This window comes from Accipiter gentilis, chromosome Z, assembly GCF_929443795.1.
Source record: "Accipiter gentilis chromosome Z, bAccGen1.1, whole genome shotgun sequence".
Classification (NCBI taxonomy): domain Eukaryota; kingdom Metazoa; phylum Chordata; class Aves; order Accipitriformes; family Accipitridae; genus Astur; species Astur gentilis.
In genome coordinates, this window is record NC_064919.1 from 61,109,953 (window position 1) to 61,137,920 (window position 27,968).

Below are 27,968 nucleotides of genomic sequence, written 5' to 3' on the forward strand. Positions count from 1 at the left end.
TCATCACACAAAGCTTCTACTGTATTATGAAGACAAGAAAATATTGCACTGGAAAAAAAATGCTAGTAAATCATGATTTTCTGAGATTTACTTACATACTTTTAACTGAGTCAAAGCTATTGTTACAAGACTGCATTACCTCTTGCTGTTTTCTGTGCCTTGTCTTGATCACGGTATTTAGTTGCATACTACAAAAAGAATGCTTTTAAGTAATGTATTGCTTTAATATATTAAATGATTTGATGGTTTATTTAGGAGAGAGATGGCATACTATTTCCTTCTCCATTTAAGAATGAAAACAACTGCTATTTGTAATAAATACTGTAAACACTACAGAGTAAAAAGGAGTATGCAAAAAACTGAAAAATGTCTAACAGCCATGAAACTGCAAACTACACATACCAAAAAAGCCATCAGGTTTGAAACAGTCAAGTCCAGTGTTATTACATTACGACAGCAAGATGCAAACTGAACTATTTCTTGTCAGTTCAGCATATACAGAAATAATTTTATTTCCACTTCCTACTTGTAGACATACTTTTCTTTAGTTTATATAACATTCCAGAACATGACTCACTCTCTTTTAGCAATAAGCAGAAAGACAACTTTAATAAAATAATGAAAAAAAAAGCACTCATTACCCCTACCCCTGATACTAACTCTAAGTAAATACTAAAACAATTGGGTAGTGGAATTATCCAAGAAACCTCTCATTCCCCTCCTTTAAATGTGAAGACATCTGGTACAATTTTTTATTTTTTTTTTTAAAGAACCACCAAATTCTTGCAAAGCATGGAAGTTTAAACTGTCCAAACTGAAACTAGTATTAAAAAAACTTTTTTTTTTTAAGTGGAAAAACTGCATAATTCATCAGGCTTCCTCACAAAGGGAGGTCACTTTTAGAATGCTAGAACTCATGCTCCTCAACACTCACTAACAATCTGAAAAGGAAGTTAAATAAGATGCCTTAAGTTTATCAGTAATACCAGACAGAAAAAGAAAAGCAAACAGATACGTCATGATATAGAGGCCGGGCAATAATGCAGGAGAAGAAAATTCAGTGTTGATAAATACAAGATTTTTTCTAAATGACACAGAAAAACAATTCCAAATTTACATATACAATGCCAAAATCTAAACCATTACCACTCAATACTTCCATATTATAAATAGGTGGTTCTATAAAATTGTCAGCTCAGAACTCAGCAAGAGTTAAGGACAGCTTCAGAATAGGGAAAAGAACAGCATGGAAAAGAATTCCCTTTAAAGTTGTGCAGAGCAGAGTTTAAGACAGTATTTGGGGTTTTTCCTCATTCATTCTGCATGGAAGCATACAATGACCCAGCCTGCACTTCTGCTTGTCCGGACTTCAGGTTAAGTTCTGCATTTCACCTGCTAAACGATTCACCAAACCTAGTCTGAATTTTGGCCCAAGTTTCATGTCCCCATAACCCCATACCTGAGGAGCCCCATGCCTGCAAAAGAGTTTTTGCAAAGCCAGCTCTATGGATGTGTAATCCAGCAACTTGTTCAGTGTATCCTCTGGAGACATTTCTCTGCTACGGCAATAGTAACAAACTGCAGTATTTTTGTCTCAAGAATACTCAATGGTTAACTTTGTATTTTTCCACTAGACTACAGAAAGGAATCCTGGGTTTGCAACTTAATTTTGTATGCTTTAATGTTACTTCTGTATCAAAGTGAAGGCAAAATGCCAAGTTATAAATGGACTAATACTCTAATTGAGATGATTTTTTTTGAGAACCATTATCAAAAGACAGCACTTTAAATTTAAGAGCATGTATTGCTAATTGTGAGGATTGCCCAATAAAAGGTGAAACTTCCTAATTACACGTAGAACTTATATAAGCTATACTTCAAGAAACTCAAGGTAAAAATAAACACCTACTTAGATAACTATTTTAATTTTTATTCCTGTAACACATGTGTAACCCAGATGCAGAAGTTGCATTGTGCTAGGTATTGTAGTTAACATCTTGGGGCAGTGCCTATCGTTTACCTGAAAATACAATGGATGTTCATGTGCTATGCACTTTAAAAACACCTGACCTTCAAGCCCTTTAGGTAAAATGAAAATAACTGAGTTCATTGGAAGACATAAGGAATAGATAAGGAAAGCTGAACCAACATGTTGATGAAGAGCAGGCCCTTAAAAGACAAGGAGACAAAAGCCAGTAATCAGGTACAGTAAAACCAGCCAAATGATGAAAGAGAGAACCCTAAAACCAGAATGATAACTTAGGAGATTTGACTCTAAGACTAAGAAGTTTAACATTTAGGATAGATAAGAAACAATTTAATAATCAGTGAGAGAGGATGGACAAAACCATTAAAAAGGCATTCCAACATAATGCAAGCATTTTCAAGCTAGAGAGCTCAAGAAAGGTTCATAGTTAGCTCACAGTTTCTCAGCTCTTACCTATGAAGAACATGCAAATCAATTCCTTTGAAACATAATTAACACACAGCTTCAATCTTGCACCTTTTACCTGTCAAATACCTTGAGTACTTTAATGACTGTACAGGGAAGCTTACAAGTCTCCGCAGGCATCACCAGATCTAATGAGGGTGTGAGAAAGGAAATCAGAAAAAAACCAAACAACATACCTTGTGTTGTTCTATTGCATCTACCCACTGTTGTCTGTGGTCTGGGTCCTGAGCTCGGAGGTACCAAACACTATCGTTTACGCTAATATCAAATCTGCATTCGTCAAAGTCATGGGGCTGTGACAAAAAAAGTGTAAGAGTAGCTAAGATTAGCAACATGATCAACAATACCCCATAGAATATTTTAACACTTTAAAACACTGTAATTAGAAAACCTGGTCTATGTTGTCTTGAGTGCCTCCTAGATTCTAAATTCTGTTTTATGTAGCTGTCTCATATAATGAACACCCACTCTCATAATGAAAAATGCCAGTCTTCTGAAATAGAAAAGCCTGTTTAATACATTCTTATTAAATAAAATTGTCACAAAAAAGTTCCACACAAACATTGACCAGAACTTCATAATTCAAAACAAATGCTTTAGCAAAATAACTACTGGACACAGCCAGGAAATACACTTTTTTTTAAAAAAAATTTCAAAACAGAAAAAAAATTAGGGTTACTGCTATCAGTATTGATTTTAGATGGAAGGGATACATACATCATAGCAAAAAGCACCAGGATAGAACCATAAAAACAGACTATAGCCAAATGACAAGGAAGAGCAGGAACTAAAGGAAGCTGTGGCACCCTCTGCCTCAACTGTTTTCACCAGGTAAGATAGAATTGTCAGATAATTGGGAGCAACACACAATATTCTCCAATATCACCACTCAAATGCATCTAACTTTCAGCTGACATGCCTTAAATACCAAAAAGCTTTTACTAGCATTACAATGAAGCTGGTAAGGAAAGTACAGGGAACCAAAACAACAATCTAATCTTCCCTGTGTCCCGACACTGTCAGTTCGAAGCTACTTCTTAGCAAACATGCAATGGAGCACAACATTCCCCCCCCAGCCCCACTTGAAAACTATTCTTAAAGAAACATAATGGAGGTATATCTTTTTTAATATCTTTTTTGAATTTGAATACAAATAAAAGTTACACATGCAAATAACTGTAGGAAGCTAACAGGTTCTAAGGTTAAGGCCAATGATGCAATCTGAAGGACCACAAATATTGATTCCAGATGCTAAAGGCAGGTCTACACACGTTAGTAATATCTTTAATGTAAGAACTGCTCTGCGAATATGTTCATCTTGCAGACCACTAAAGTGCTGTGGATCACTTGTGAAACACTCCACAAGAGGAAACCTAGAAACAAGTCTCATTTGGTGTCATGCACAACAGTACAGTGTCAGTGAGAATTATTTTCAAAAGAACTGTTAATCAGAAGCTATTTACATATAATACAGACTCTTTCTTGCTTAAATATACTAAGGAGGAAGAAAAGCACAACAGAAGCCAAACTACCTGATAAAAAAAATGAGCTAGAAAGTGCAAAAGTACAGGAAGCTTCAGTTTTATTTTTTTAAAGCTTTACTTATGTGGTCAAGCATCTGAACCTAAGTTCAATCTAAAGAAATTTAAATTTCCCACAGAAAAAAAACCCATCAACTGACAAAACTCACAAGTCAAACAACTACAGCTACTAATTACTTAATACCCGACCATCTTAATTTAATTCATTTCAAACTTTTAAAACTGGTCATGCCTTCACTGAATCACAGAACACAGGGATGCAAGAAGGGACATGCGGTGGGTTGACCCTGACTGGACACCAGGTGCCCAAGCAAAGCCGCTCTACCACTTGCCCTCTTCAGCTGGACAGGTGTCCTTGTTTCAGCTGGGATAGAGTTAACTGTTTTCCTAGTAGCTGGTATAGTGCTATGTTTTGAGTTCAGTATGAGAAGAATGTTGATAACACTGATGTTTTCAGTTGTTGCTCAGTAGTGTTTAGACTGAAGTCAAGGGGGTTTCAGCTTCTCGTGCCCAGCCAGCAAGAAAGCTGGAGGGGCACAAGAAGTTGGCACAGGACACAACTGGGGCACCTGACCCAAACTGGCCAACGGTGTATTCCATACCATGTGACATCCCATCTAGTATAGGAACTGGGAAGGGGGGGGGGGGGGGGGGGAATCACCGCTCAGGGACTAGTGGGGTGTCAGTCGGCAGTTGGTGAGCAATTGCCCTGCGCATCATTTGTACATTCCAATCCTTTTATTACTACTGTTGTCATTTTATTAGTGTTATCATTATCAGTTTCTTCTTTTCTGTTCTATTAAACCATTCTTATCTCAACCCATGAGTTTTACTTCTTTTCCTGATTTTCTCCCCCATCCCACTGGGTGGAGGGGAGTAAGTGAGCAGCGGCATGGTGCTTAGTTGCTGGCTGGGGTTAAACCACGACAACAAGGGAGAGAAAATAAAATGCAAGGCTCTTGAGTCAAGTTAAGGACAGAAAGATCACTCACCAATTACCATGACAAGCAAAACAAACTCATCTTGGGGAAATTAATTTATTGCCAATCTGAATCAGAGTTGGATAGTGAGAAATAAGAACAAAACTAAAGGCACCTTCCCCCCATGCCTCCCTTCTTTCCAGGCTCAACTTGACTCCTGTTCTTCTCTATCTCCTACCTGCTAGCAGCACAGGGGGATAGGGAATGGGGGCTGTGGTCAGTTCATCACATATTGTCTCTGCTGCTCCTTCCTCCTCACGCTCTTCCCCTGCTCCACCATGGGGTACTTCCCACAGGACACAGTCCTCCACAGACCTCTCCAACATGGGTCCTTCCTGCAGGCTGCAGTCCTTCATGAACTGCTCCAATATAGGTCCATTCCACAGGCTGCAGTCCTTCAGGCACAGACTGCTCCAGTGTGCATCCCCCACAGGGTCACAAGTCCAGCCAGAAAACCTGTTCCAGCATGGGCTCTCCACAGGGTCACAGCCTCCTTCAGACACATCCACCTGCTCAGGCATGGGGTCCTCCATGGGCTGCAGGTGAGTATCTGCTCCACCGTTCACCTCCATGGGCTGCAGGGGGACAGCCTGCCTCACCATGGTCTTCACCAGGGGCTGCAGGGGAATCTCTGCTCCGGCACCTGGAGCATCTCCTCCCCTTCCTTCTTCACTGACCTGGGTGTCTGCAGGGCTGTTGCTCTCAGTCTCACTCCTCTCTCCCAGCTGCTGTTGCGCAGCAGTTTATACCCTTTCTTCCAACACATTATCAGAGAGGCACTACCATCGATGCCAATCAGCTGAGCTTTGGCGACCAGCAGGTCCACCTTGGACCTGGCTGGCATTGGCTCTGTCAGGTATGGGGCCAGCTTCTAGCATCTTGTCACAGAAGCCACCTCTGCAGCCCCCCTGCTAGCAAAACTTTGCCACACAAACCCAATATAGGACATTGAGTCTCCTACTCCAAGCCCCTCTTCTTCAAACTGCATTTGCTATGTTATTATTACTATATATGAGAAAGATGTTTACCTGCTTTAGGGTAGCAAACCTGCCACATCAACATGTCAGGCTTCTATGCCTGTTCCCAGCCACCCATCTGCCAGGCTCTCCTTTAGCCACATGATGGGGGACATGCATCTACAACAATGGAAGATTCTCCCCAAAATCACCCAAAAAGCAAGTGTACAAGAACTAGCTATCAAAGTTTTTCCTGCCATGATAGCATTCCTCTGCTGCATCTGCCTCTGAAGCCCTTTGGGAGGAGTTAAAAGCAATTACATGCTGCACAGTTAGAAAGACTTGCCAAAAATTCATCTTAAATGCCTGCAGTACTACTGATTCCACGCTTCATACACAACTTACTCTAGTACACAACCATCCTGGCTTTTTTTTCCGTTCCTCATCTCCAACCTAAACATCTTCTAATGTGATTTAATACCATCATCTCTCTGCCCTTTTCAAAGGCAGGTTTATGTACTCCCTTTCTTTGCATAGCAACTTTCTGTATATTTGAAAATCTATGCCTCATTGCTAAGGCAGGGAAGGGAAATGTTTTCCTTGAGCTCTAGCTAAAACTTTTAAACACTATTCTGGGCCATTCACTGCATGCACACTTCTGCATTACCTACAGTTAAGAGACTAGGCCATCTAAAAATCAGGTCTAGGGTTATACTCAGCTCACTGTGCCGTTTCATGTTACAAAAAAGCCAGCTGATCAGGTGGTCCTTTTAGACAAGTTGCTTAAAGATAAGAAATAACCACTAACAAGGCTAAACACTGCTTCAAAAGGAAGTTGGGCAGGTGATACATGATTTGTTCATGACAGACCTAAGTTACCTATTTACCATCTTACAGTACTTAATTGCCTATTTTCCATATTTTTTTGAAAAATAATGCTTTTTTTTTCCAAAGACAGGGTCCACCATAAGAACACCAAATTAACTGAACACAAAAGGCAAGCTCTCTAAAATGCATTTTACCAACAGCAAATAAAACACCTGAATCACATGTGACCTGTTCTTTTCTTAACATAGAACAAATCAAGTTGTTGCTGATTAACCCTTTTCTCAACCAGGAATGAGTTCACATTTCGTCTTCATTGATAACTTGGCAGACTTCAGTATGTAACATTTTGGTACCATCTGTTACATTCTCCTCCCCACTAAGCTATGGACAAACTTGCTTGGTTTCCCTCTGGCTATAAATGCTTTTATTGTTTTCTGTAGCAGAGACCACATAGTGTTATTCACCACTTCTCAGGTCTGTCCTTTATTCTTCTAACATCCTCCTCAGACTACTTTGAGCCTCTCCTTACACTTGCTGGAAGTTTTTCTATTTCTCTTCCCTTCACCTTCTTCCTGTAAATCTCAACCCATTTCATTTAGATCTCCTTTTTTCTGAGGTTCACTCTTTCTAGCCTAGTGTTCACTTTCCCCCTTATGCTCAGAAGTGATTGTAAAATTATACAGTTCTTAGCCAGCTGCCTGACCAGATGTTGGAAGATAAATAGTGATTTTCATCTGTAACAAGCTAAGGACCTGTGCTGAGGCCAGGATTTGTCCTACTGCCTTTCACAACGAAGGGAAGGCAAGAGGAATGTTTTAGTCATGCAGGGAAGCAGGAAGCAAGTAGGAGTTCACTATCTACTCTCAGGACCTAAAGCACATTGGAGAGCTTCGGCTGCTTTTTCCTGACACCCTCACCCTACAGCAGCCTCAAGCAGCAGATGTATAAATCGAGGGCACTGGGGAACAAAACCCAGACTGACATGACACTGTGAACAGGAGCACCTAAAAACCTTTATAGTGTTTTCAAAGGTGAGTTGGGCAGACTAAGACTGTGGCAGAGGCAGCCTATGTGTGCACCAAGGGCTCCTTCTAGAGCCAGCATTTAAAAAAACCCCAAACAGCTAAATCATAATTCCATGCAAGAATATGCAGCAAGAAATAGGCCTCCAGCATCCCCAGACACCCCTTCTGTATGCCTCCTAAGCTTTCTTCTGAGGTACCTGCAGAGAATCCTGATGAAATAAAGGCAATTGCAAGTATTCAAGTGTCCCAAGTCTTTCTGTATAAAACTGATACTAGCTCTTAAATTCTAAACAAGCAAGAACAGTTTACATGAAGAAACATTTACTTGGCTACAGTTACTGAGGAAGTCCATAGCCAGCTCAGGTCTCATGAGTCATAGCTGACTGCATTGCCACAAGATCCTTCCAGCTATACAGCTCTCAAACCTGAGGTATTCACAAAACAAGCTTCAGAGCAGTATCTGCTTGAAAAATACTAGTTCAAGTGCTTAAGGCAAATCACATAGGGAAGCTTAAGTGGTTTTATATACTTCATAACCTTCAAGAGTACTCCATGGGAAAACAAAAATAAATACTTGAACGAATAAACTTGCACTTGCTCTCTTAGTACTGTAAACGGTATTTCTTCTTTTCCGTACAGAGGAAAGCCAGGGCAGTTCACACCAGATCCAACTCAAGTCTGCATATCACAACTATTAAAAAGAATGCTTGTGCTGCTATTCCCATTGCAGAACTAAAACTTACCTATGGTGAACTTACTGTAAAATGTTGACATTTTTTCATATTAAGAAAATACCAGGCAGGGCACTAGGACACATGACAAGCTATAGAGGCCTAAAGAAAATAAGAACTACCATTCTTTAGTTCTCTGACACAAATGTCTCTAGCATTAAGTGTGATAGAAGCTGTTACCTAGCCTCGCTCCTCAGTTCACAGTTAGTAACAAAACAATACCATACACTGCTATGAAGATAACTGCAGTTTACAAATACACCAGTGTTATACATTGTAATAACATACACTGAGTGAAGACAAGCATTGTACTTAACATAATTCAGCAGTACAAAGCTACTTATCCCTGAAGCTTTGACATAGCAGTCTGTATAAGTAATTTTTACTTATTTTTTTATTAGTAATTAATTTAGTAATTTAGTAATTTATTTACTTATTACTTCAATAAGTAATTTTTTTCATACAAGATTAAGAAAAATTTAGTATAGCTGCACATTGATTTTGCCCAAGGCTAAATGTGAAAACCTGTTCAGCTGCTGAATACAATTCTTGAATTTCTGAATTCCAGCCATCCTTAAGCCTGATTCCATAAAACCTCTAATGCTAATTCTCATTCATTCTGTTAGAACACCACGTCGTTTACTTTTCTGTGGACTCAGTTATCACAGCCATGAAGTCTTGTAAGAGAACTATATTCATAAAAGTAATTTTACAATGAAGGCAAATATTAAAGTATTACATGTATTATTTCCTCTAACAAAACCATTGCAAAACTGTGAGAATTCATTGCTTTAGAAAAGGCATTTTGTAAAGCAATGCATTTTGATTTACTTAATTAGGTTTTACAAAATTCTTTTAAGGGAAAAAACTTGAATAATCTGAATTCCTCTGTGATCAGTTAGCTTTCAATCATTAGCAAAGATTTTACTAGCAGCTTTAAGCTAAAACATGAAGCCTGGCATTCCCCCCCCCCCCAGCCTTCTGTTAGTGCAGCTCAGAGTTAAAGAGCTTCTTATTCTTTTTTCCAGGTTATAGCATGGAAAGTGAGATGCAAGCCAGGCTACCATAAGCAACGTTTGCCAGCTCAGAGCTGAATACACAATCTTTTCCTATGTGAACGGTGTCACTTTCCTACAATGCAAGGTACAATTTATCCATAGGTTTGTGGATTAGTTTTTTCACCATCCCCATGGAATTCGAGAAAAAGCATCCCTTCTGCATCATTCTGCAACTTCCTGAAATCCTCCAGTTATAATCTACAAACTACCACTTCCTCCATGTTATAGACGCTCGTGACAAATTGGAGGAGCCAATTTGTAGTGAATAAAAAAAGGCTGAATTTATTAGCAAGCGATAAGAGAGCAAAACAGCGCTGGGCAGCCGGGGAGGCAGTGCTCCGCCACAAGCTCGCAACTTTATGTTATAGTTACATTCTTTATATACAGTTCATGCACCCCTTTCTTGCAAGTCTCTGCCTTGTCCCGCTTCTTCTTTCTTCACTCATGCAGGTTTGTTACTAGGTAGATTCGGTCGAACTTCTCAAGCAAGAGTGTCTTTTGATGTAAAATGTCTTTTAATGTGGAGAAGTACGGTCTTGGCAGAATTAATCCCCTTATCTGGTAGATTATAGCTGTTGTTCTTTTCCCTCCTTAGCTAGTAAGTTATAGCCGTTGCCCTCTTCCCCTGACCTTTACGTACCAATTAAGCAAGTTTTGTTATTTACACAAGGCATCTGCTAACTCTCAATATGTCTCTTCTCCCTTCCCAATTTTATGAACAAAGTTAACCCGTTCATTACGCTCCACACACAAAAAAAAAGATGTTCAGAGCAGTTATCACACAACAAAAGGTACGTATCTGCCTATATGTTCTCATAGGTCATTCAATAGGTTCTGGAACTGGATGTATTCACTCAAATGCCAAAACCCTCTCTTATCATATCTAGTTTCCAACACGAAATCCAGAAGATCATTCCAGGATAATATGTATAGGACACAAAAGGACAATGGGGCACAAGCAAATACAAGAATACACTAAATTGCATATATAACAAGGTATTACTTTTGAAACAGACAGAAGTTCAAGAGGACTGTGTTCACACATAAGCAAGGGAACCACCTCCAACAGGAGGAAGCAAATTGGACAAATGTGTATTTGATAATTTAGGAAGCAATGGACAAAAACACTATCATGTTACACAGAGGAGTAACATCTTATATGATGAGCTATAGAAATATTATGCTGAGGACTTTTTAAAAGTAGCTTACCTGATGCAGTAGAAAAAGGGGAAGCCAGTGAAAGCAATGTAATATAACAGGTAACAAGACCAAATTAAAAGAAAATCTCTTAACTACTTTTTTCAGTAAGCAGCATGTATCAAAATAAAAAAAAAATTTGCAGTTATTGAGAAGTGAAGCTATCACTAAAGTATTTTGACTGCAGAAGCAAATAAAAAAGAACCTGTCTGATGCCAGGAAGGAAAAGTTATATGAACACTTTCTCTATGTACTTATGTTGAGGTACTAACAAAAAGCCAAAGATAAAAAGTTTACTTCAAGATTTATGCTGTATGACTGAAGGAATTAATTTTAAAAGTACAGAGGAAAACTGCATTTCAGCTCCCATGTAAAAGCAGTTTGAAATTGGCAAATGCTGTGATTATTCAGCTACAAAAAAACCCAAGTGAAAAACCTCAGCCAAGTTTCAAAAAGTGCACATCTTAAAATAATTTTTCTAAAGCATTTAATCCATGACAGATCCAAATTGCAGAGGAATTATGTCCCCTCCCTACAAAAATTAAAATGTAAACATGCTAACTTATGAAAAAACACTGAACAGAAAAGATGGTGAAATGAAATACCACAGAGATTATTTGAACATTGTATTCTATATGGTGAATCTGTCCTGGTTTCAGCTGGGATAGAGTTAACTGTCTTCCTAGTAGCTGGTACAGTGCTATGTTTTGAGTTCAGTATGAGAAGAATGTTGATAACACTGATGTTTTCAGTTGTTGCTCAGTAGTGTTTAGACTAAAGTCAAGGGGGTTTCAGCTTCTCATGCCCAGCCAGCAAGAAAGCTGGAGGGGCACAAGAAGTTGGCACAGGACACAGCCAGGGCACCTGACCCAAACTGGCCAACGGTGTATTCCATACTATGGGACATCCCATCTAGTATAGGAACCAGGAAGGGGGGGGCGGGGAATCGCGGGTCAGGGACTAGCTGGGTGTCGGTCAGCAGGTGGTGAGCAATTGCCCTGCACATCATTTGTACATTCCAATCCTTTTATTACTACTGTTGTCACTTTATTAGTGTTACCATTATCATTATTAGTTTCTTCTTTTCTGTTCTACTAAACCATTCTTATCTCAACCCACGAGTTTTACTTCTTTTTTCCTGATTTTCTCCCCCATCCCACTGGATGGGGGGGAAGTGAGTGAGCGGCTGAGTGGTGCTCAGTTACTGGCTGGGGTTAAACCACAACAGAATCTTACTTAAAATCATCAATGGAAAAATCCTCTCAATCAGCTGAATCAAAATATGTGTTTTACCAATGAATGCTATGCTTGGTAAGAATTTTACCAGACAAGATAGTCTAAAAACTTGGTCTTTTGTGCCCTGTTAAATACTAAGGAGAAGTATTTAGTCAAGTTAGTGTACTACTTCGTGGAGTCACTGCTCATTTTTCAGAATACAGCCTGAACAGTGCTATTCCAAATAAGTCTGTTCCTCCTTGTATCCTTCCTTGACATTATTTCCTCTGAATGAGCATCACCACTGTATCTTCCTTTAGAGATTTCTTCCTTTCCCAAAGTTTGAATACATACAGCAAAATCCTCCCTCTGCTTAGGAACAATCCTTGTCCCTTCTTATTCTTTCAAACATGTACATTAATCACAAGCTATGTCTATAATGACTGTCTAGATTACTGTGGTGGCTTGACCCTGGCTGGCTACCAGACCCTCACCCAGCTGCTCTTTTACTCCCCGGCCTCAGCTGTACAGGGGAAGAAAATAAGATGAAAAGCTCATGGGTCAAGATAAAGACAGAGAGATCACTCACCTACTGCCATCATGGGCAAAACACACTCAACTTGGTGAAAATTAATTTAATTTATTGCCAGTTGAGAGTTGAATGATGAGAAACAGACAAAACTAAACGCAGGCACAGGGGGATGGGGAATGAGGGCTGCAGTCAGTTCATAACACTTCAACTGTGCTGCTCCTTCCTCACACTTCCCCTGCTCCAGCATGGATCATCTCCATGGCTGCAGTCCTTCACAATAAATCTGCTCCAGCATGGGCTCTCCACAAGCTGCAGACTCCTTCAGGATATATCCAGCTGCTGTGGTAGGGTCCTCCACAGGCTGCTACGTGGACATCTGGTCCAGTGTGGTCCTCTCCACAGGCTGCAGGGAAATGCCTGCTGCACAGTGCTCTCCTCCACAGGCTGCTGGGGAACCTCTGCTTGTCACCTGGGGCACCTCCTGCCCCCTCCTCCTGCTCTCACCTAGGTGCTCCCAGGGCTGTTTCTCACACCTTTTCCTCACTCCTCTCCTTCTCACATACTGCTGAGCAGCATTTTTGCCCTTTAACTACAGTTACTTTGAGGTGCCACCACAGTGGCTGAGGGGCTCAGCTGTGCCCTACGGTGGGTGCACTGGAGCCAGCTGGAACCAGCCATGTCCTGTGCAGGGCAACCTGGCCTTTCCTCACAGAGGCCACCTGGCAGCCCTCACCCTTGACATGTACACCCAGTGCAATTATAAAAGTCCATCAAGATCCATTTGTCTCTACCAGTTATTTTTGAAGTCACTTGGCTTTAGAAGTATAAACATAAAAATTACTGAAGTCATTACTTTACTTTGACAAGGTTGGTTTTTTAAATATCATTAACTAGCCTAGATCTAACTCTCAGGGTGGAACAACTTAGAGAAAGTGTTATACTTCATTGTTTATAAGACATTTTATTAAAAATGTACTGAAAACCAAAGAGATGTTGCAAGTTCTAATCCACTTTATTTGTAACACTCCCCTCTTCCCGCCCCCTAAACAAAATCCAAGTAGATCCACAAACCTGGGGAATTAGGGTCTGCCAAAATTCACAGCACAAAATTCTGGTTTCCCTTTCTGAACTCCAAAATCCAGGCAAAACCTAAGAGAAACATTGGTCTAGGTAGGATGTCTTGCCTTTCCTTGCTGTTATTCTTAATCAACAAGAACCCACTTTTCAGTTACATCAGCTGGCTGTTTTTGTTTTTTTTTTTTTTTTTTTTTTTTTTTTTTATTGGTGTTTTTGTTTTGTTTTTTTACAGAATATAGGAAAACCTTATTGCAAACAAGCAAATAAACAAGACAGCTTTATGCCTACCAAAACAGTTATGATCCTTTTAGGTGGCAAAACATGGGACACCTAATTGCATACAACATTAAAAAGAAAACTTTCCCATAATGGCACATTTACGCATGTAGAAAAATCTTACCAAGAAAATAGGCTTAAAAACATAAAAGCCTATTAAATGTTTTTACATTCATTGCTACTACCCAAATATTTCACTTCAGGTCTTAGATTAGGATGTTTGCTTTTCAAAATGCCTTTCACCACTGCTTTTTCTTTTAAATAATAATCTTATCTTTCCAAAACCTAGCTAAAGTAGAGGCTGACTGCACCCATGAAAGCAAAAGCATGCTAAGTAGAATTTAACATTACCTTGTTAGCATACTATGCAAACTTTAAAAATAGCTTGGTTTAATCCATTGCAAAGAAGCTCTCTCATCAGCAAATCGCCTTTTTAAGTCTGGAACAAGCGTATACTGGATTTGTTACTTTAGCAGTGAAACCACATTTAAAATTTGAAACCTACAGTTCTCAAGAGTAAATGTGGTCAGTCTGGTTTTTGCACACCCAGCAATGAGGTTCAGCCACTGAAGTGATCATATAAATAATTTTCAGGTTTTTTATTGGGAATCAACTATGCTACAGCCTTAGAGTATGTAATTTTTTAATTAGTATTTTATCCAATTATTTCCTTGTTAATAATGTGGAATTACTATGTAGCATCAACTCCTGCTGTATTGGTCTATATGTAAACACACCTCTGTCACATGATATTCCCAACTGCCTACTGAAAAAACCAATGACTTACAATAGCAAGATCTAGTGTAACAAACACACACTTGATATATCAGCTAAACTTTGGTCAAAGACATGCAATGGCACTGTGTTATTAGAAGAAATAAGGGCAAGACTGAAATAGTTGTAAAACAGCATGGGCACACAGCCATTGCCTAAAGTGATCTACTAGTGACTGTGGATACCCTATGTAAGAGGTCCATGAATTAGTGATGGGGTATTAACAGATTTAGATACACACCATGAGAAATCAGGATATAACTAGTGGGCCTGTCCTGTTTGAACACAGTCTGAAGAATCTTAAACTTTACTAAAGTCATTACAACTTGCCTTTAGAGCTAACTATCATCGTTAATGACTCCAGGATATGATATACTGGCAATGGAAGCATAAATGTTGCTTCAGTGGGAACCAAACCAGAGAACTGAGTCCCCTGCAGAAAAATGTATGTGATGCTTCCCAAAGAATCCATTAGGAGCAAAATATTTGCATTATCGACCAACATCATGCATCAGCCATGGGGGAAGAAAAAAATATCAGAATTATACCACCTGGAAAAACATCAGCTTAGAATTTATTTGAAATCACCAAGTTAAACTCATTAGGAATCCCATCATACACAGCAAGAAGCTAGAGTTATTAATCAGGCAGGAAGCAAGAAAACTTCATATTAACTTTAGAGAATGCAGAAACCCTATGTGTCACTTTTTTAAGTTTACTTTTATAGGACAGTCAAATATAGGAGCAGAAATCACATATACACTGCTGCACCCCTAAAATCACTGTTTGTTCTATTGATTACCTATTTCATACTATGTGCTGCAGTGTGCCAGGGAAGACCCAAAACCTGTACATACACCAGCAACAACAGTACAATATGGATTTCACAAGAAAACCATGAGGCAACACCCAGAGAAAATACTCTACACTAAGAGAAAAGCCCTGCTTTTCAGCACATTTTGCTGGCAGAGAAAGTAGAGCACCCTGGACTAAGACTCATGGTGATGGGATTGGAAAGTTCCTATCCTATGAAAGCAGTGGAGCTGCAGAGAGGCCTGCTGTACCTGTGAAAGCAGCACCCAGACTTAAGATTAGCTTGGTTTGAATCCAAACATAAGCAGCTTCATACAGTACAACTGTATAAGCATTCATATAAATGTAGTATTAACATTACTAGCAACAGGCCTTATGCTAAGTATGCAAGGCCCCAGTCCTGATCCTGAAGGCTCATTATCAACTTTTTATGAAAACTGGATCTGTGACAGTTATACCTTGGTACCAGGTGTCTCTTACTATGACCTACAATTTAAGCACAACATAACAAAGGCCTTGAAAATGCAGACACAGACTAAAAGCAGAGGCCCCAGAACCATAAGCAACTTTTTAATGGTCAATTACTGGTCAGTGAAAAAGTGCAACCTCCAGAGCTGGGAAGGCTGTTTTTGCTCTAAGTAGCAGCAGCTACAAAAGGGAAAAAACCCAGATGTCTGAGCAACAGGGCAAGGCACCTGCTGCAGCCTGGGAAATTAACAACGCCCCAACATCACACCACATTGAGGCCAGGACCAGGAGCCTCAATCATTTTATAAAAGATTGTTTTAAAAGATCCTGAATTGAGGGGGGACAAGCTGGCAGAAGATGATGCCTATTTCAATTCTGCATCTGTCCTGTCATCCACCCCTTACTGAAGAGCTCTTCAGTCAGGTTACCTTGACCTCAGCAAGTAGGACCATCAAGAACAAAGATAGCAGGCTAACTATACGATACTCGCTACACAGTACTGCATACTTAGAGCTAATTCAGGATATAAATCAGATATAAAACTGACTGCTTTGAATTCATAATGGTTATGGTTATAATGATAATGGTTAGTGTGTAAAAACTAACAAACATACAGTGGTAATTAACAATGTGTAAGAACTAATTATAAGCACAAGGCATGTTGCTAATGAATGTCAACCTAAAAACTTTCATTCTAAAGTTTAAAATTGACCTGATTTGCCAGCCTAAACTCTCCCATCACAACTATCTCTAATTCCTTTATATATATACACAATTATATTTGTGGACATATGTATCTATATATGCACACATATTCAGTTGTGAAAGAGCTTAAAAAGAGAGCATAAAGAAAAAGAGCAACTTTTCTCCTTAAAAGAGAGCAACTTAAAAAGCTTTAGGAATATATTAGACACTAGTCACAGCATAATCTGGGTTAAGTGTGTGGAGACATGGGGTAGCAAATTCTGTTCCAACTCATCCTCTTAACTGAGGAACAGTGGACTTCAGCTGAGTGGAGACACACCAAACAAACTAAGAAATGGCTGAAATCAGCCAGAATATTTGATCTGAATTCACGAGGAACATGGCAAAGGCAGCAAGTGTATGCCCAAAGGAGGAGGCAAAAGATGAACTGGAAGAAGCAGAAAACACTCGGGTAGTCATCTGTGAAGAACTATTCTGAGTGTATGAACAGAAGCAAAAGGGTGGAAAGTTAGCAACTTTAGGAGGCAGCAAAACAGGAGATGGCCTGGTGCAGCTGCATATTAGTAGATAAAGAGTATTCTGACCTTTTTACTTGGCATTCTAGGAATACATATCAGAAAGTGAGGTCTGGTATTGTACAAATCCTCAAAGGAGATCTTAAAAATGTCATTAATGGCTATCACAAGACAGATCGGATATCAACAACAGGTTGACTAGCAGGACTATTGAGCAATACTACAACCCCAGAGAGGGGTGACATATGAACCAACTGTATCCATGATCAATAAATCAACTATAAATCAATCTTATGAAGATGCACAGAAATTCAGATTGAGCAAGAATAAGAATTGAAAACACCACAGAAAAATTTGCCGAGATATAAAGTCACCAACTGCAAACATTGGAATTATTTAAGGCTTCGTATAGCATCCATGAGAAATGCTCCACAGCATGAAAATGCTCTGATACAAACCATGGGCAGGAATTGTGATACTGAAGTACATGTGAAATCATGAACACTGTTAAAACTTAATTCTTTTAATTAACAAAGTCAAGTGGGGGAATGATATTCTAATTGATAATAAAAAGTTGACAGAAATACTGTTGGATTACAACCCTAATTTCAAGTGTGTGGTAACATACGATTATATTGCAGTACTAAAGCTGAATTCTTCAGCAATATTAAGTAATCCCAAAATATTTAATTAATATACAGAACTGATTTTTTTTTCACATCTTAATCATTATGGAATTCTTCATCATAATATGAAGAACAGTCTCACCTAAGCCAATCTGGATGCATATTTTTCCACTTCTGACTTAATTTCCTCAATACACACTGAGGAATAAATCCTCCATTTCTCCACCCTGCCAAATAATTGGTTTTTGCTTGCTCAGATTATTAGCACTCTATAGCACTTTGATAAATACAGGGCAATGTTCTGACATTTTCACTTTGAACATCAACCGATGCATTGCTGGTTCAGGTAACTCAAAGACAGACACAAATTCGTACAGAGGATGTGAATACTAAAAGTAATTGGCCAGGAGAATCCCATGTTCCAAGCAACTTCAGCCTGCTGCACCAGCACCAGCCCAGTGTCATTATCTTTTCAGGCATCAACTCCCTTTCTCTCCCCCACTCTCCTGTTGCTCTTTGGAATTTTCCTCTCCCGAATACAATCACCTCAGGCCTTTCACAGGTGAGTACGCATTCCTCACCACACTCGCCTCTGTCTAGAATATCCATTCAGATTTCTCTCCTGTTTAGCCAAGATTTTCCACCAGTCTGGATTTAGCTACTTGACTATTTAAGGCACACACCAAAGCCTAGAAGTACTAATTGCAGTGTGTCCTAAATAAACCACTGTCTAGTTAGGGCTTGTATTCTATGCCTTAGTCTACTCAGGTCATCTTTTTAGTAGCAATTAAGGCTGAGGAAGCACTTTATCAAATTACAGAAAATGAATTATTTAATTAAATACTCATCACTTCATACTAAAATGGATTGTTTTCCAACCTCAGACAGTTGGAAACAGTATTTTCCCACGCAATTAGCAATTATTACAAATTTACTGCTATGGTATTTCTGCCCAGGGCACAGATTTATAGCATAGCTTTTTTAATAAAAGCTTTCACCAACTAAAAGCTATCAGTTCCCATTCAACTTAAATAGCAAAAGGCTGAATCAAATCTATCAGTAGATAAAAGCTGCAATTAACATCATTCTTCTTTTATCATAAGCAGGTCTGTTAGCAATACCAGTTTGCAGCAGTAGCTAGAAAAAAAAAAGCCGAAGTTTACCCACATTAGTCCTCCAAGTGAGTCCACTTCTATACACTACCACTCTAACTGCTTCCAAAATACTGTTACATTTCACATTGTATAAAATTTAAAAGAAACACACCAACTTACTGTTAATGTCAAGGTAAATTTTTGAAAGTCTATTTTGCAAGGCATGATTCTTCATGCTAGAAGTGTTTTAAACAATACGAAGATTATTTGTCTAGCACTGACATTTTCAATTAAAAATACACATCTTTATTCTAAAACTTAAATATTTGTAGAGTTTAAAGTTTCTGTGAAAAGGAAGCTTCTGTATCTGTTTAAATTGACAAATGCATGAAGCATGCCCCGTTAACTTGTCAATCTCTTTTTAAAAATGTCAATCTGTACTTCCTCTCACAAATGCCCAATTAATGGTGGCCAGCGCCATGCTATAAATAAACTGTAAGTACTGCTAGAGTGAGGAAGGGTGGCTGTTCAACTAACCGTATCTTTAAAAAGCAGACTATTTTTTATGAGTGGCTGATTACTGGAAAGAACAATCTTACTCTTTTGCAGACTATATGCAAGGAAATGAGAAGCTTAAAATTGGAAATGGTCAGTTTAGCTCTTTCATATACAGTGTTCTTATTCTTTTTGTAAACTGGAACTAACACATTTATACCAGCCTTAATTTATATCATGAAAATTTATTAAGTTCTTCACAATAGCAATTTATTGTTATTTAGGAAAAAAAAAAGCCAAGACAATTCACTAAGCTGTCTCTCTTAGGCAGACTTCAGTTTTCTGCCTGTCCCAAGCTCCAGATAGTCACAACAGCTACTCAAGAAATCCACCCTTTCAGAAGTCCATTCTGAATAGCAATGGCTTGCAACTTGTATATTAATATAAAACATCATTACCACCTTCATTAAGTAACAGTGCTCTATAATTACAGTTTCTAGAAAAAAAAACAACCAACCAGTTTACTGAAAATATCTCCATTATGCAAACTCAATTTATTCCTCAATCCTGGTCCAGGCATTTCCACAGAAGTGCCTAAACATCTCTTTACAAGACAATAAAAGGAAGTGTTCTAAAAAAGGCTAATAACAAAGAGCATGCTTCCATTAAGATTTTGACATGAGTATGCATCATCACAGTATAACCAAACGCAAGCAAACCCATTGCATCACAGTTATTGCAACTTGTTTAAGGTACCAAACTAGAAATCAGTAAGTTTTTCTATATCACTAATATATACAGAAAGGAAGATGAAGACCAACACTGGATTAAAACAACATGGCAAGTATAAATCCTATCTGAAGAAAAGCTGAAGGTTAAGTTGGAACATTGTTGGAGCGGCGGAGGAACGCACATAAGTCGACCCAATATGAGTGACAGAAGTGATTCAACTTTATTTGCACGGATAGCTCATATTTATACAGTTTGCGATAATTATGCCTACTAGTCCTAATATGATTGGTACAATGCTAATGTTTATTCATTACTAAAACACACCCACTTGTGGTTGGCAGCTACGCGTGTTCAGTAGCTTTCTCATGAGAACTCCTTCAAAAGTTACTTGTGAAGTTATGCCAAGGTCACACCGTCCCTGTCTTTCTCCTGATAACAGCGAGACCAGCTATTGTTTTTCTCCCAATATCAGTAAAGCCAGCTATTTTCAGCCAAGGCCTAGTCTTGTTGCTCAAACTGACATTCTTTCACACAGAACTCTGCTCGCACAACTTTTCCACAGGCCCATGTCCTTTTTCAGCAAGCCACTTCCCAACAGAACATAAGCTTTTCGAACCCTTCCGGTATAGGTAGTCACCTCTAGTGACAAAAACCACAAAGTTCACACATGGCTGAGTTTAAGCATTCTTAAAATTTATCAAGCATGACATTTCTCAAAGCATTCTTCAAGATCCTCCGTATAGATCCATGCAGAAGAGATATCCTGACCAGCCAAATCCTTTCTGGAAGAACCCTAGAACTCATGAGATAAACACTTTGTTGTTAAGAATTTGTAAACAGGTTTGAAAACATGTCTCAGTACTACAACTTATCACTAGGCTGACCTTTATTGCTGGGAGTAAGACTTTTCAGTGACAGCAGCTTTCCAAATTTATGCTTATGCATTAAACAAACCATGGACATTCTATAATACTAGTAGCACTAATTACACACAGAAAATCGTCACATTTCCCATTGAATCCAAACATGCATACATAATTTGAGTGCCTAAAAGAAAGATTCACGAAATCCAATCACCCCTTCCTACAAGAAACATTACAGCCATCAACATCTCATACCACTCAAGTCCTGCTTTGTACTGAAGGAAAACTTACTGAAATATACCAGGTTAGGAGATAGGTAGTTACTGTGCCTGACTCTGGATCAGCATAATCAAGGAAAACAAAACTTTTACTGTATAGTGAAATACTGTTGAAAAATATTCAAGACTAAGATCCCTACTACAGCAAATCAGTGCTGACCATTAAGCCAGTAAGAAACCTGACTTCCCCTCTCTACTAAAGTAAGCACAAGACATACAGTAAAGAGTAATTCCACTGACAGTAAGAGTAGTTTTCACACATTATCATCTCAACATTTATTTTATCAGCTATTGGTGTTCTCTCATGCATGTAAATATGTGCTAGTAAGCTTATAGTTAGCAAGATATTACAAGGACATGAAAGTAAAGATTAACTATGTACCTCAGGAAGAATATTTTAAACATTTATCTTTGAACATAATTAATTTTCTATTGAAAAAACAGGTTTAAAAAAATTATATGCCATTAGCTACCAAACAACTATCAAACCAGAAACATTCATGCTATAACTTCAGCTCAGAAGAATAACTTCTGAAAAATAGAGACAGAAGAATCGCGTGACAGTTTCAAAGTAAATTCTATATCCTAGAGACATGAAATGGTCCAACAGTACTCCTGAACCTCTAATACTTACACAACAATCACTAACTGCAGCTAGAAATAATTAACAAGAATTTACTAGGTTTCCAAGATGCCATCTCAAACCACAATCTAGCAATTAAACCATCAAACACTACTCACAAAGCACAAGCCTGAATGAAAATGGAACAACAAAAACATCAGCTTAAAGTTTAGAACTGTGCCCACTTTTTATTCTTTCTCCAACTCCGCAGTTTCTTTCTCAATGTACTCAAGAAGCTTAAGAACTGAAAATAAAATATGCAACGACTCACCTCCCAGTTACCAGATGTTAAAAGTGCCAGATAAAAGAGGAAAAAAGCTATCTGTGAGAAGTTACAGCATTACACACATCCTAGTCAGAAGATTAGCTCGCCAACTTTACTTCACAAAGTGCAATGTACCAAAACATGCCAGCAGCAATAGCAGCATCACTATAATCTCTCACTCCCCCATCACACTCCCCTGCTGAGATGTGCTCTACAGCAGGCTTCCAGACATCCCTTGGCCTCCCTCCTTGCCACCACCCTCCTGTCTCTGCCTGGTTGGCATGTTAAGCCTCTTGCTAGTGAGCCTGAGACCTTTTTTCAAAGTCCTGATCAGAGGCTGGTACTATTACAGACAGCCAAAAGGACACAAGTCAGAATTCCTAGAGGCTGTTGTTGTACACCATATATTCCTGAGTCAAATCTTGAGCAAGTTTTAAAAGTTTTAGCAGTTTAAAAAAGAGTTTTAAAATGAGGCAATCTGTTTTAATTTTTAGGTGACTGCAATACCTGCCAGACATCCAAATGTAAAAATCTGGGTTTTCTTCACGGTTTTTTCCGAAATGTATCCAGTTGATGTAGTCAATCCAGTCTTTTGGGTTTTTTTTAGATCAAGACTTTAATAAAATTCTATTAGTAAGCTGAGTATTAGTAAAAAAAGAAAACTTGCCATTTATCAACCTTAATTCAGTTTGAAAAAAACACATTCAGTAGAATAAGAACGCAAGTAGTAAGATTTAACACTACTACTCTAGGAACTTGTGTGCTACACCAAAGTCCAGCTACTTTTTCCCTAAATCACATAACTGGACTGACTATCTAACAGTAATGCAGAAAAGCTACAACATGCTTTTTGGTGAGCGTTAGTCATAATTAATACATATCAATTTTGAAAGCCACAAAAAGCAGACTTTTTTCTTTATCTTCTAAGGCCAATTCACCTTTATGAGATTTCATTTATATGTAGGCTCTTTTTTCTTACCAGCATAGTACAGGATAAAACCAGCAACACATTAACATATTCAGAGGAAGAAGCATGCAGAAGAGCATTTTCCTTTGGAAATGTTCTACAGTCATGTTCGGAAAGTACATGAAAGAACTACTACCCCCTCTTTCTAGTGCAACGTGTAAAAACTGTGACAGATGGTACCTCTTTTGGGAAGTTGGTCTGGGGTCTTAGGCTGACCTCTGGAAAAACCTTTGCAGCCTCCAGAGGCAAACTGTATCCCTACGCACAGAAACCTCTAACATAAGAAATTAAAAGCTACTTACTGCAGCCACAAACAAGACAGCTTGTTTTCTTATTTGGAACTCCTTGCCTTGCTCCACAGCGTTCCGCTGATACCACTAACTTTCATAATAGATGACCTAATAGAATTTGCCATACCCATGTTTGCTTTCACCAGACATGAGCCCACAAATATGTAACACCTCAGAACATGAAAAGATGGCAATAATGAAATAGCACTTACTGTAATCACAGCCTTGCTCAGACAGATAGAACCTCTACAGCCATACTCTGTTTCATCTTCAGACTTGTAATAACTTAGCGTGTTGCTTTTCAGAACTACCCATCGATCCTGCCACCCATGAATGTAGTTGGTCCACTGTAAAAAAAAATTCCAAAGATCAGCTAATAGAAAAATAACAATAAAGACAGTGTAGCTGACTTCTCAGGCTTTTAAGCACTAGGAGAAAAAAGCAACTTATTTTTAAAAGTTATTCCCAAATGACAACTTTATTCTGCTCAGAGGTCCTAAAATAATTTTACAAACTCCTAAAGGTACTAAAAATCAGTTGTTTCAAATGAACAGTAAGATAACAGATGTCTTGACTGCAACTGCATTGCCACAGCCAGTTAAAAAAGGTGATAAACATACTTAAGACACAAATTGAAGAAAGGGGGAGAGGGGGAAAATCAAACATTAATCACAAAGGTGAGTTTAGCCACCTGATTTAAAATCTGGAGTTAGACCAAAAGCCAAACTTAAGCAGAACATGCAATAATTTATTTTATATAAAAGTTAATTTCTACAAAAAGTATTTTACTAAAGTATCTAGTTCTCTTCCTATAAATACAAACATGCCACTATGCCACAGTACAGCATATAACTATTGTAGCACCTAGAGTAATCAGTTCTTTATCAATTTAATATTGCCCATAGATACTGGTTTAGGTTTTAATTCCTAACCACTTTCTCATTAAGAAGATACTTGCTTGCTTAGCAGCAGACATCCAATCATCCTTATGCTATTCAGATTTTTCTAGGGACTCCACATTCACAGACGGAATGAAACCAATATTCCAGGAACAAGTCCTGGATTCATCCTACAGAAATCTAGTAAGAAGTGACTAAAATTTCTGGTTATTCATCTTTTATATATTTGCATACTTTTTATAAATTTGCAACATGCTCCCAACTGCACTTTGTAGAATCATATGACACTGCTAGAGCATCAGGACTGTTTTGTAACTCTGACTATACACTGGTGCTTGGCCTTCAATCACAATGCAAAAATTATAAATTAGATAAAAATGGAAACAAAACCATCAAAAAAAATTTTATCATGCAAGCATTTCTTTGATCATGACAACCGTTCTTTGACAAAAAACTGAGAGATAAGCTCTTTTTAGCATTTAAGTCTAACCGTTATTCCTCATTTTGTAATATAGAAATGGAGGGGAAGAAAGTTGACTAAACAGTCTTATTTCCACATTATACTACACATATTAGTTAATACATGTCCCATAACTACATGTTAACTCTAGTAATAACAAGAGGAGGTCTAAGGAAAACAAATTCTATAGCTCAGAAATTCCTAACAAGTTTCAAGCATAGGTAAGACCTTAATTTGCTCTCCAGAGATGAAGCTCTTTTTGATCTCTTAATACATCAAATTGCCAAGTTCAGCATTTCTTAAAGAAAGCTTCAGCTGTGCTCAGTACATGAACTGGTAGCACAAGTGGTCACAGAGCTATATTACTTCTTGTCTTCCTCTCTTCCCATCTCTCATGTTCCTGACTCCTTCCAGATGCAAAAGGCGGAGTCCAAAGTCATCTTGGGCAAAAGAGCAAGGGACAGGGAGAAAAGCACCTTTCCTTCTTTGACAGAGTTAAGAGAGACAAATATAGCAGTCAATCTCGCATTTGCTGTTGCAATCAATGCTTGCTGTTGCAATCAAAATGTGCCATGAATTAAGAGACTCCCTAAAGCACACTGGGTAGGCACAAGATTTTGGCAAAGAGAAGACCACTGGTTTTTTCAAGCATCTAGATTCTTGTGCTTCAAGAAAGGCTCTTCCATATTCAAGTTCTTTCTTCATATCCACCTTGAAATTGTTAGCAGAAAGTACAATGGAAAAAAGCCTAGAGTTTTAAAACATTTTAAAGACACCAGCAGGACATACTGCTAATAAGCTTCTCTCACCAAACTACTCCATTTCCTTCAAAGTTCCTTTCTTTACCAAAGGGCAGAACAACTGAAACACTACTAAGCACACACAGAACTGTAGCCTACTTCTACAGCTTTAGAATTTAATTATACACAGTAAGTTATTAAAAATAGATTTTCCTTAGAAGAAGGATTCACATGCTACCATTTCATTTTAATTAGTTTGTCTCAAGTACAACAAAGGCATCAACTAACAAAAGGTAAACTTATCCCTCAGGCACATTCACTGCAACAGGTTTCACCATACTTGATTATTCGGATTACATCCCGTGTTCTCACAGGAAAGGCAGCATCAGCTACACTCAGCATAATCATCCAGAAAAATAAAAAGTTTGCACATACCTAAGCTACAGAATTTCAGAAGGCACAGCTTCACCTGCTACACCAGTAGGGAACAGCACCTGAACTTAATAGAGTATTTAATTTGCCAACATAAAAATCAATTGCATCCCACAAATTACATCCTTTGTAACGATGGAAGTATCTAATCAAAGGAAAACTTTACAATGGAAAAAAACCCAATAAAACTACACTAAACCAAAACCTCACATTTCAACTGCTGTAACATTTCATATCTGTCTCACCCTCTCCCTCCCCCATCCACTATAAGATGTCAAGATCTTACAAACAAAAGCCGAGCCCCTTCTTTTCTAGCCATTCCTCTCATCTCTAGGTTTTGAAACATTTTCAGGCTGGAAGAGTTCACCAAGTCCCTCATGAAAACAAGAACGCTAGCTTCGTTATGGCCGTCGTCTTAGCATCCAGGGCTGGTTTATGATCTCTGTATCCTGTGACCTGTGCTTCCTACTTTGGCTTGTGTCCAGCCTTATCATGTAGAGTAGGAAAAAAATTCAAAACATAGTGCTTTAATTCTAAAGATATTAAACATTATTCTGACAGTATGTTCTGTAATAAACTAAAAAAAAAATAAAAATCTGCGTTCAAACTTAGCAATTCAATACTCAACTTTAAAGTACTCCTAAAAATAAAATTTGCCGGTATCACCTGACACATACTTGCAAGTCATCTTATTTTCAGTGATAAAGGAGCAAAAAATTACGTTTATTTTTAAAAGGGGAAACAAGCTCTAGGGACATTTTCCTTCCGCCCCTCGCCACCTCCCGTGTCTCTTGCTGCAGGAGTATCTTATTGCCTTGTTTCGATACTTGGCCTGAAGGCCGTGCCGCTCCCGCGCCGCTGCCCGCTCCTGGGGGGCGACCACGGGCTGCGCCCGCCTCCGGGAGCTCCCGGGGGGCGAGTGGGGTGCCGCGGCCCCAGCCCGCACCCGGGCCCGCCGCCGGCTCCGGCCAGGAGCCTAAGGCGCGGAGGAGACGCCCTCTCCCGGCGCACCGGGCCGCCTCCTCCCGGGCCCGGCTCTCCGGAACCTCACGCCGGGCAGCCAGCGAGCCTCGGGGCGGGGACAGGGGGCGGCAGGGACCCCCGGAGGCGGCAGGGGCCTCCCCCAGCCGCCCGTCCGGGCTGCAGCCGCTCCCGCGACTGTCCCCCCGAGGAAGGGCTTCCTCCCGGGCTGGGGAGGGGCGGGCGGCAACTGCGCAGGGGCGGGGGGCCCGGCGGCGGGGATGTGCCGGTGCCCGCCGCTGAGGGAGGGGGCGCGGGCGCTTGGCGCCGGGCGCCGCAGCGGCTGCCTGGCAGGCTCCCCGCCGTCAGGTGGCGGCTGCCCCAGCCGTGCCAGCGCCTCCCGCGGAGCCTCTCGCCCCCGCCCCCCAGCCCCAGGCCCCTCCACCGGCGCCGGGCGCCTCGGCCTGATCCTCCGGAGCGGGGCTGACAGCCTTCGGCCAGCCGCGAAGTGGGGCGGGGGGGGCGGCCGGAGCGTGGGGAGGGGAAGCGAGAGGCCGCGGGGAGGGGGAGAGGCGGCTTACCTTGCTGAGCACCCCACAGAGCTCAACAGGCAGCCCCGGCTCAGTCTCGGGGTCCTCCTCGGAGCCGGAGGAATTCCAGCTCTGGTTGTCCGACATGGAGACCCGAGCCGCAGCCACCACCGAGCAGGGAAGAGCTGAAGCGGCCCCCGCCCACAGCAGCCTCAGCCTCCTCCTGCCGAAGGGACGGGAGCGGCGGGCTCTACCTGAGCAGCACCGCTCCGCGCCCGCGGGTGCCACCAGCACCGCCCGCCTCTGTCAGCAAACGGCCGGCGCCGCGGCACGCAGGCTCGCGCTTCCCCCTCACCGTAGCTCCGCAGCCCCCGCCCGCGGCAAGAGCCACAACATAGAGCTGGCGAGGGGAGGAGGGGCGAGCGCGCCTCTGCCTGCCGCGCACTCCGCTCAGAGCCCCGCAGCTCCTGCCGCCGCCATTTTACGCGAGGCGGCGGCTGTATGCCACTATTTGCCGGCTCCGCCCCACGGCCCTCCCTCCCCACCCCGCCGGCCCGGCCGCGCGGCGCCCG

At 40.2% G+C, this 27,968-nt stretch overlaps 1 protein-coding gene across 2 annotated transcripts in view; it reads right to left on the bottom strand.

Moving 5' to 3' along the window:
* CERT1 (ceramide transporter 1) overlaps positions 1-27,881 on the bottom strand; it is a 75,488-nt gene extending 47,607 nt beyond the window's left edge. For both annotated transcript variants that reach the window (XM_049794561.1, XM_049794560.1), the window contains exons 1-3: positions 27,448-27,881; positions 23,588-23,722; positions 2,629-2,745 (exon numbers count right to left, since the gene is read on the bottom strand). In XM_049794561.1, the coding sequence (XP_049650518.1) occupies positions 2,629-2,745; positions 23,588-23,722; positions 27,448-27,543 (348 nt within the window). In that variant the 5' untranslated portion in view covers positions 27,544-27,881. The remainder of the gene's footprint in view (positions 1-2,628; positions 2,746-23,587; positions 23,723-27,447) is intronic.
* Between the last annotated feature and the right edge of the window lie 87 nt (positions 27,882-27,968).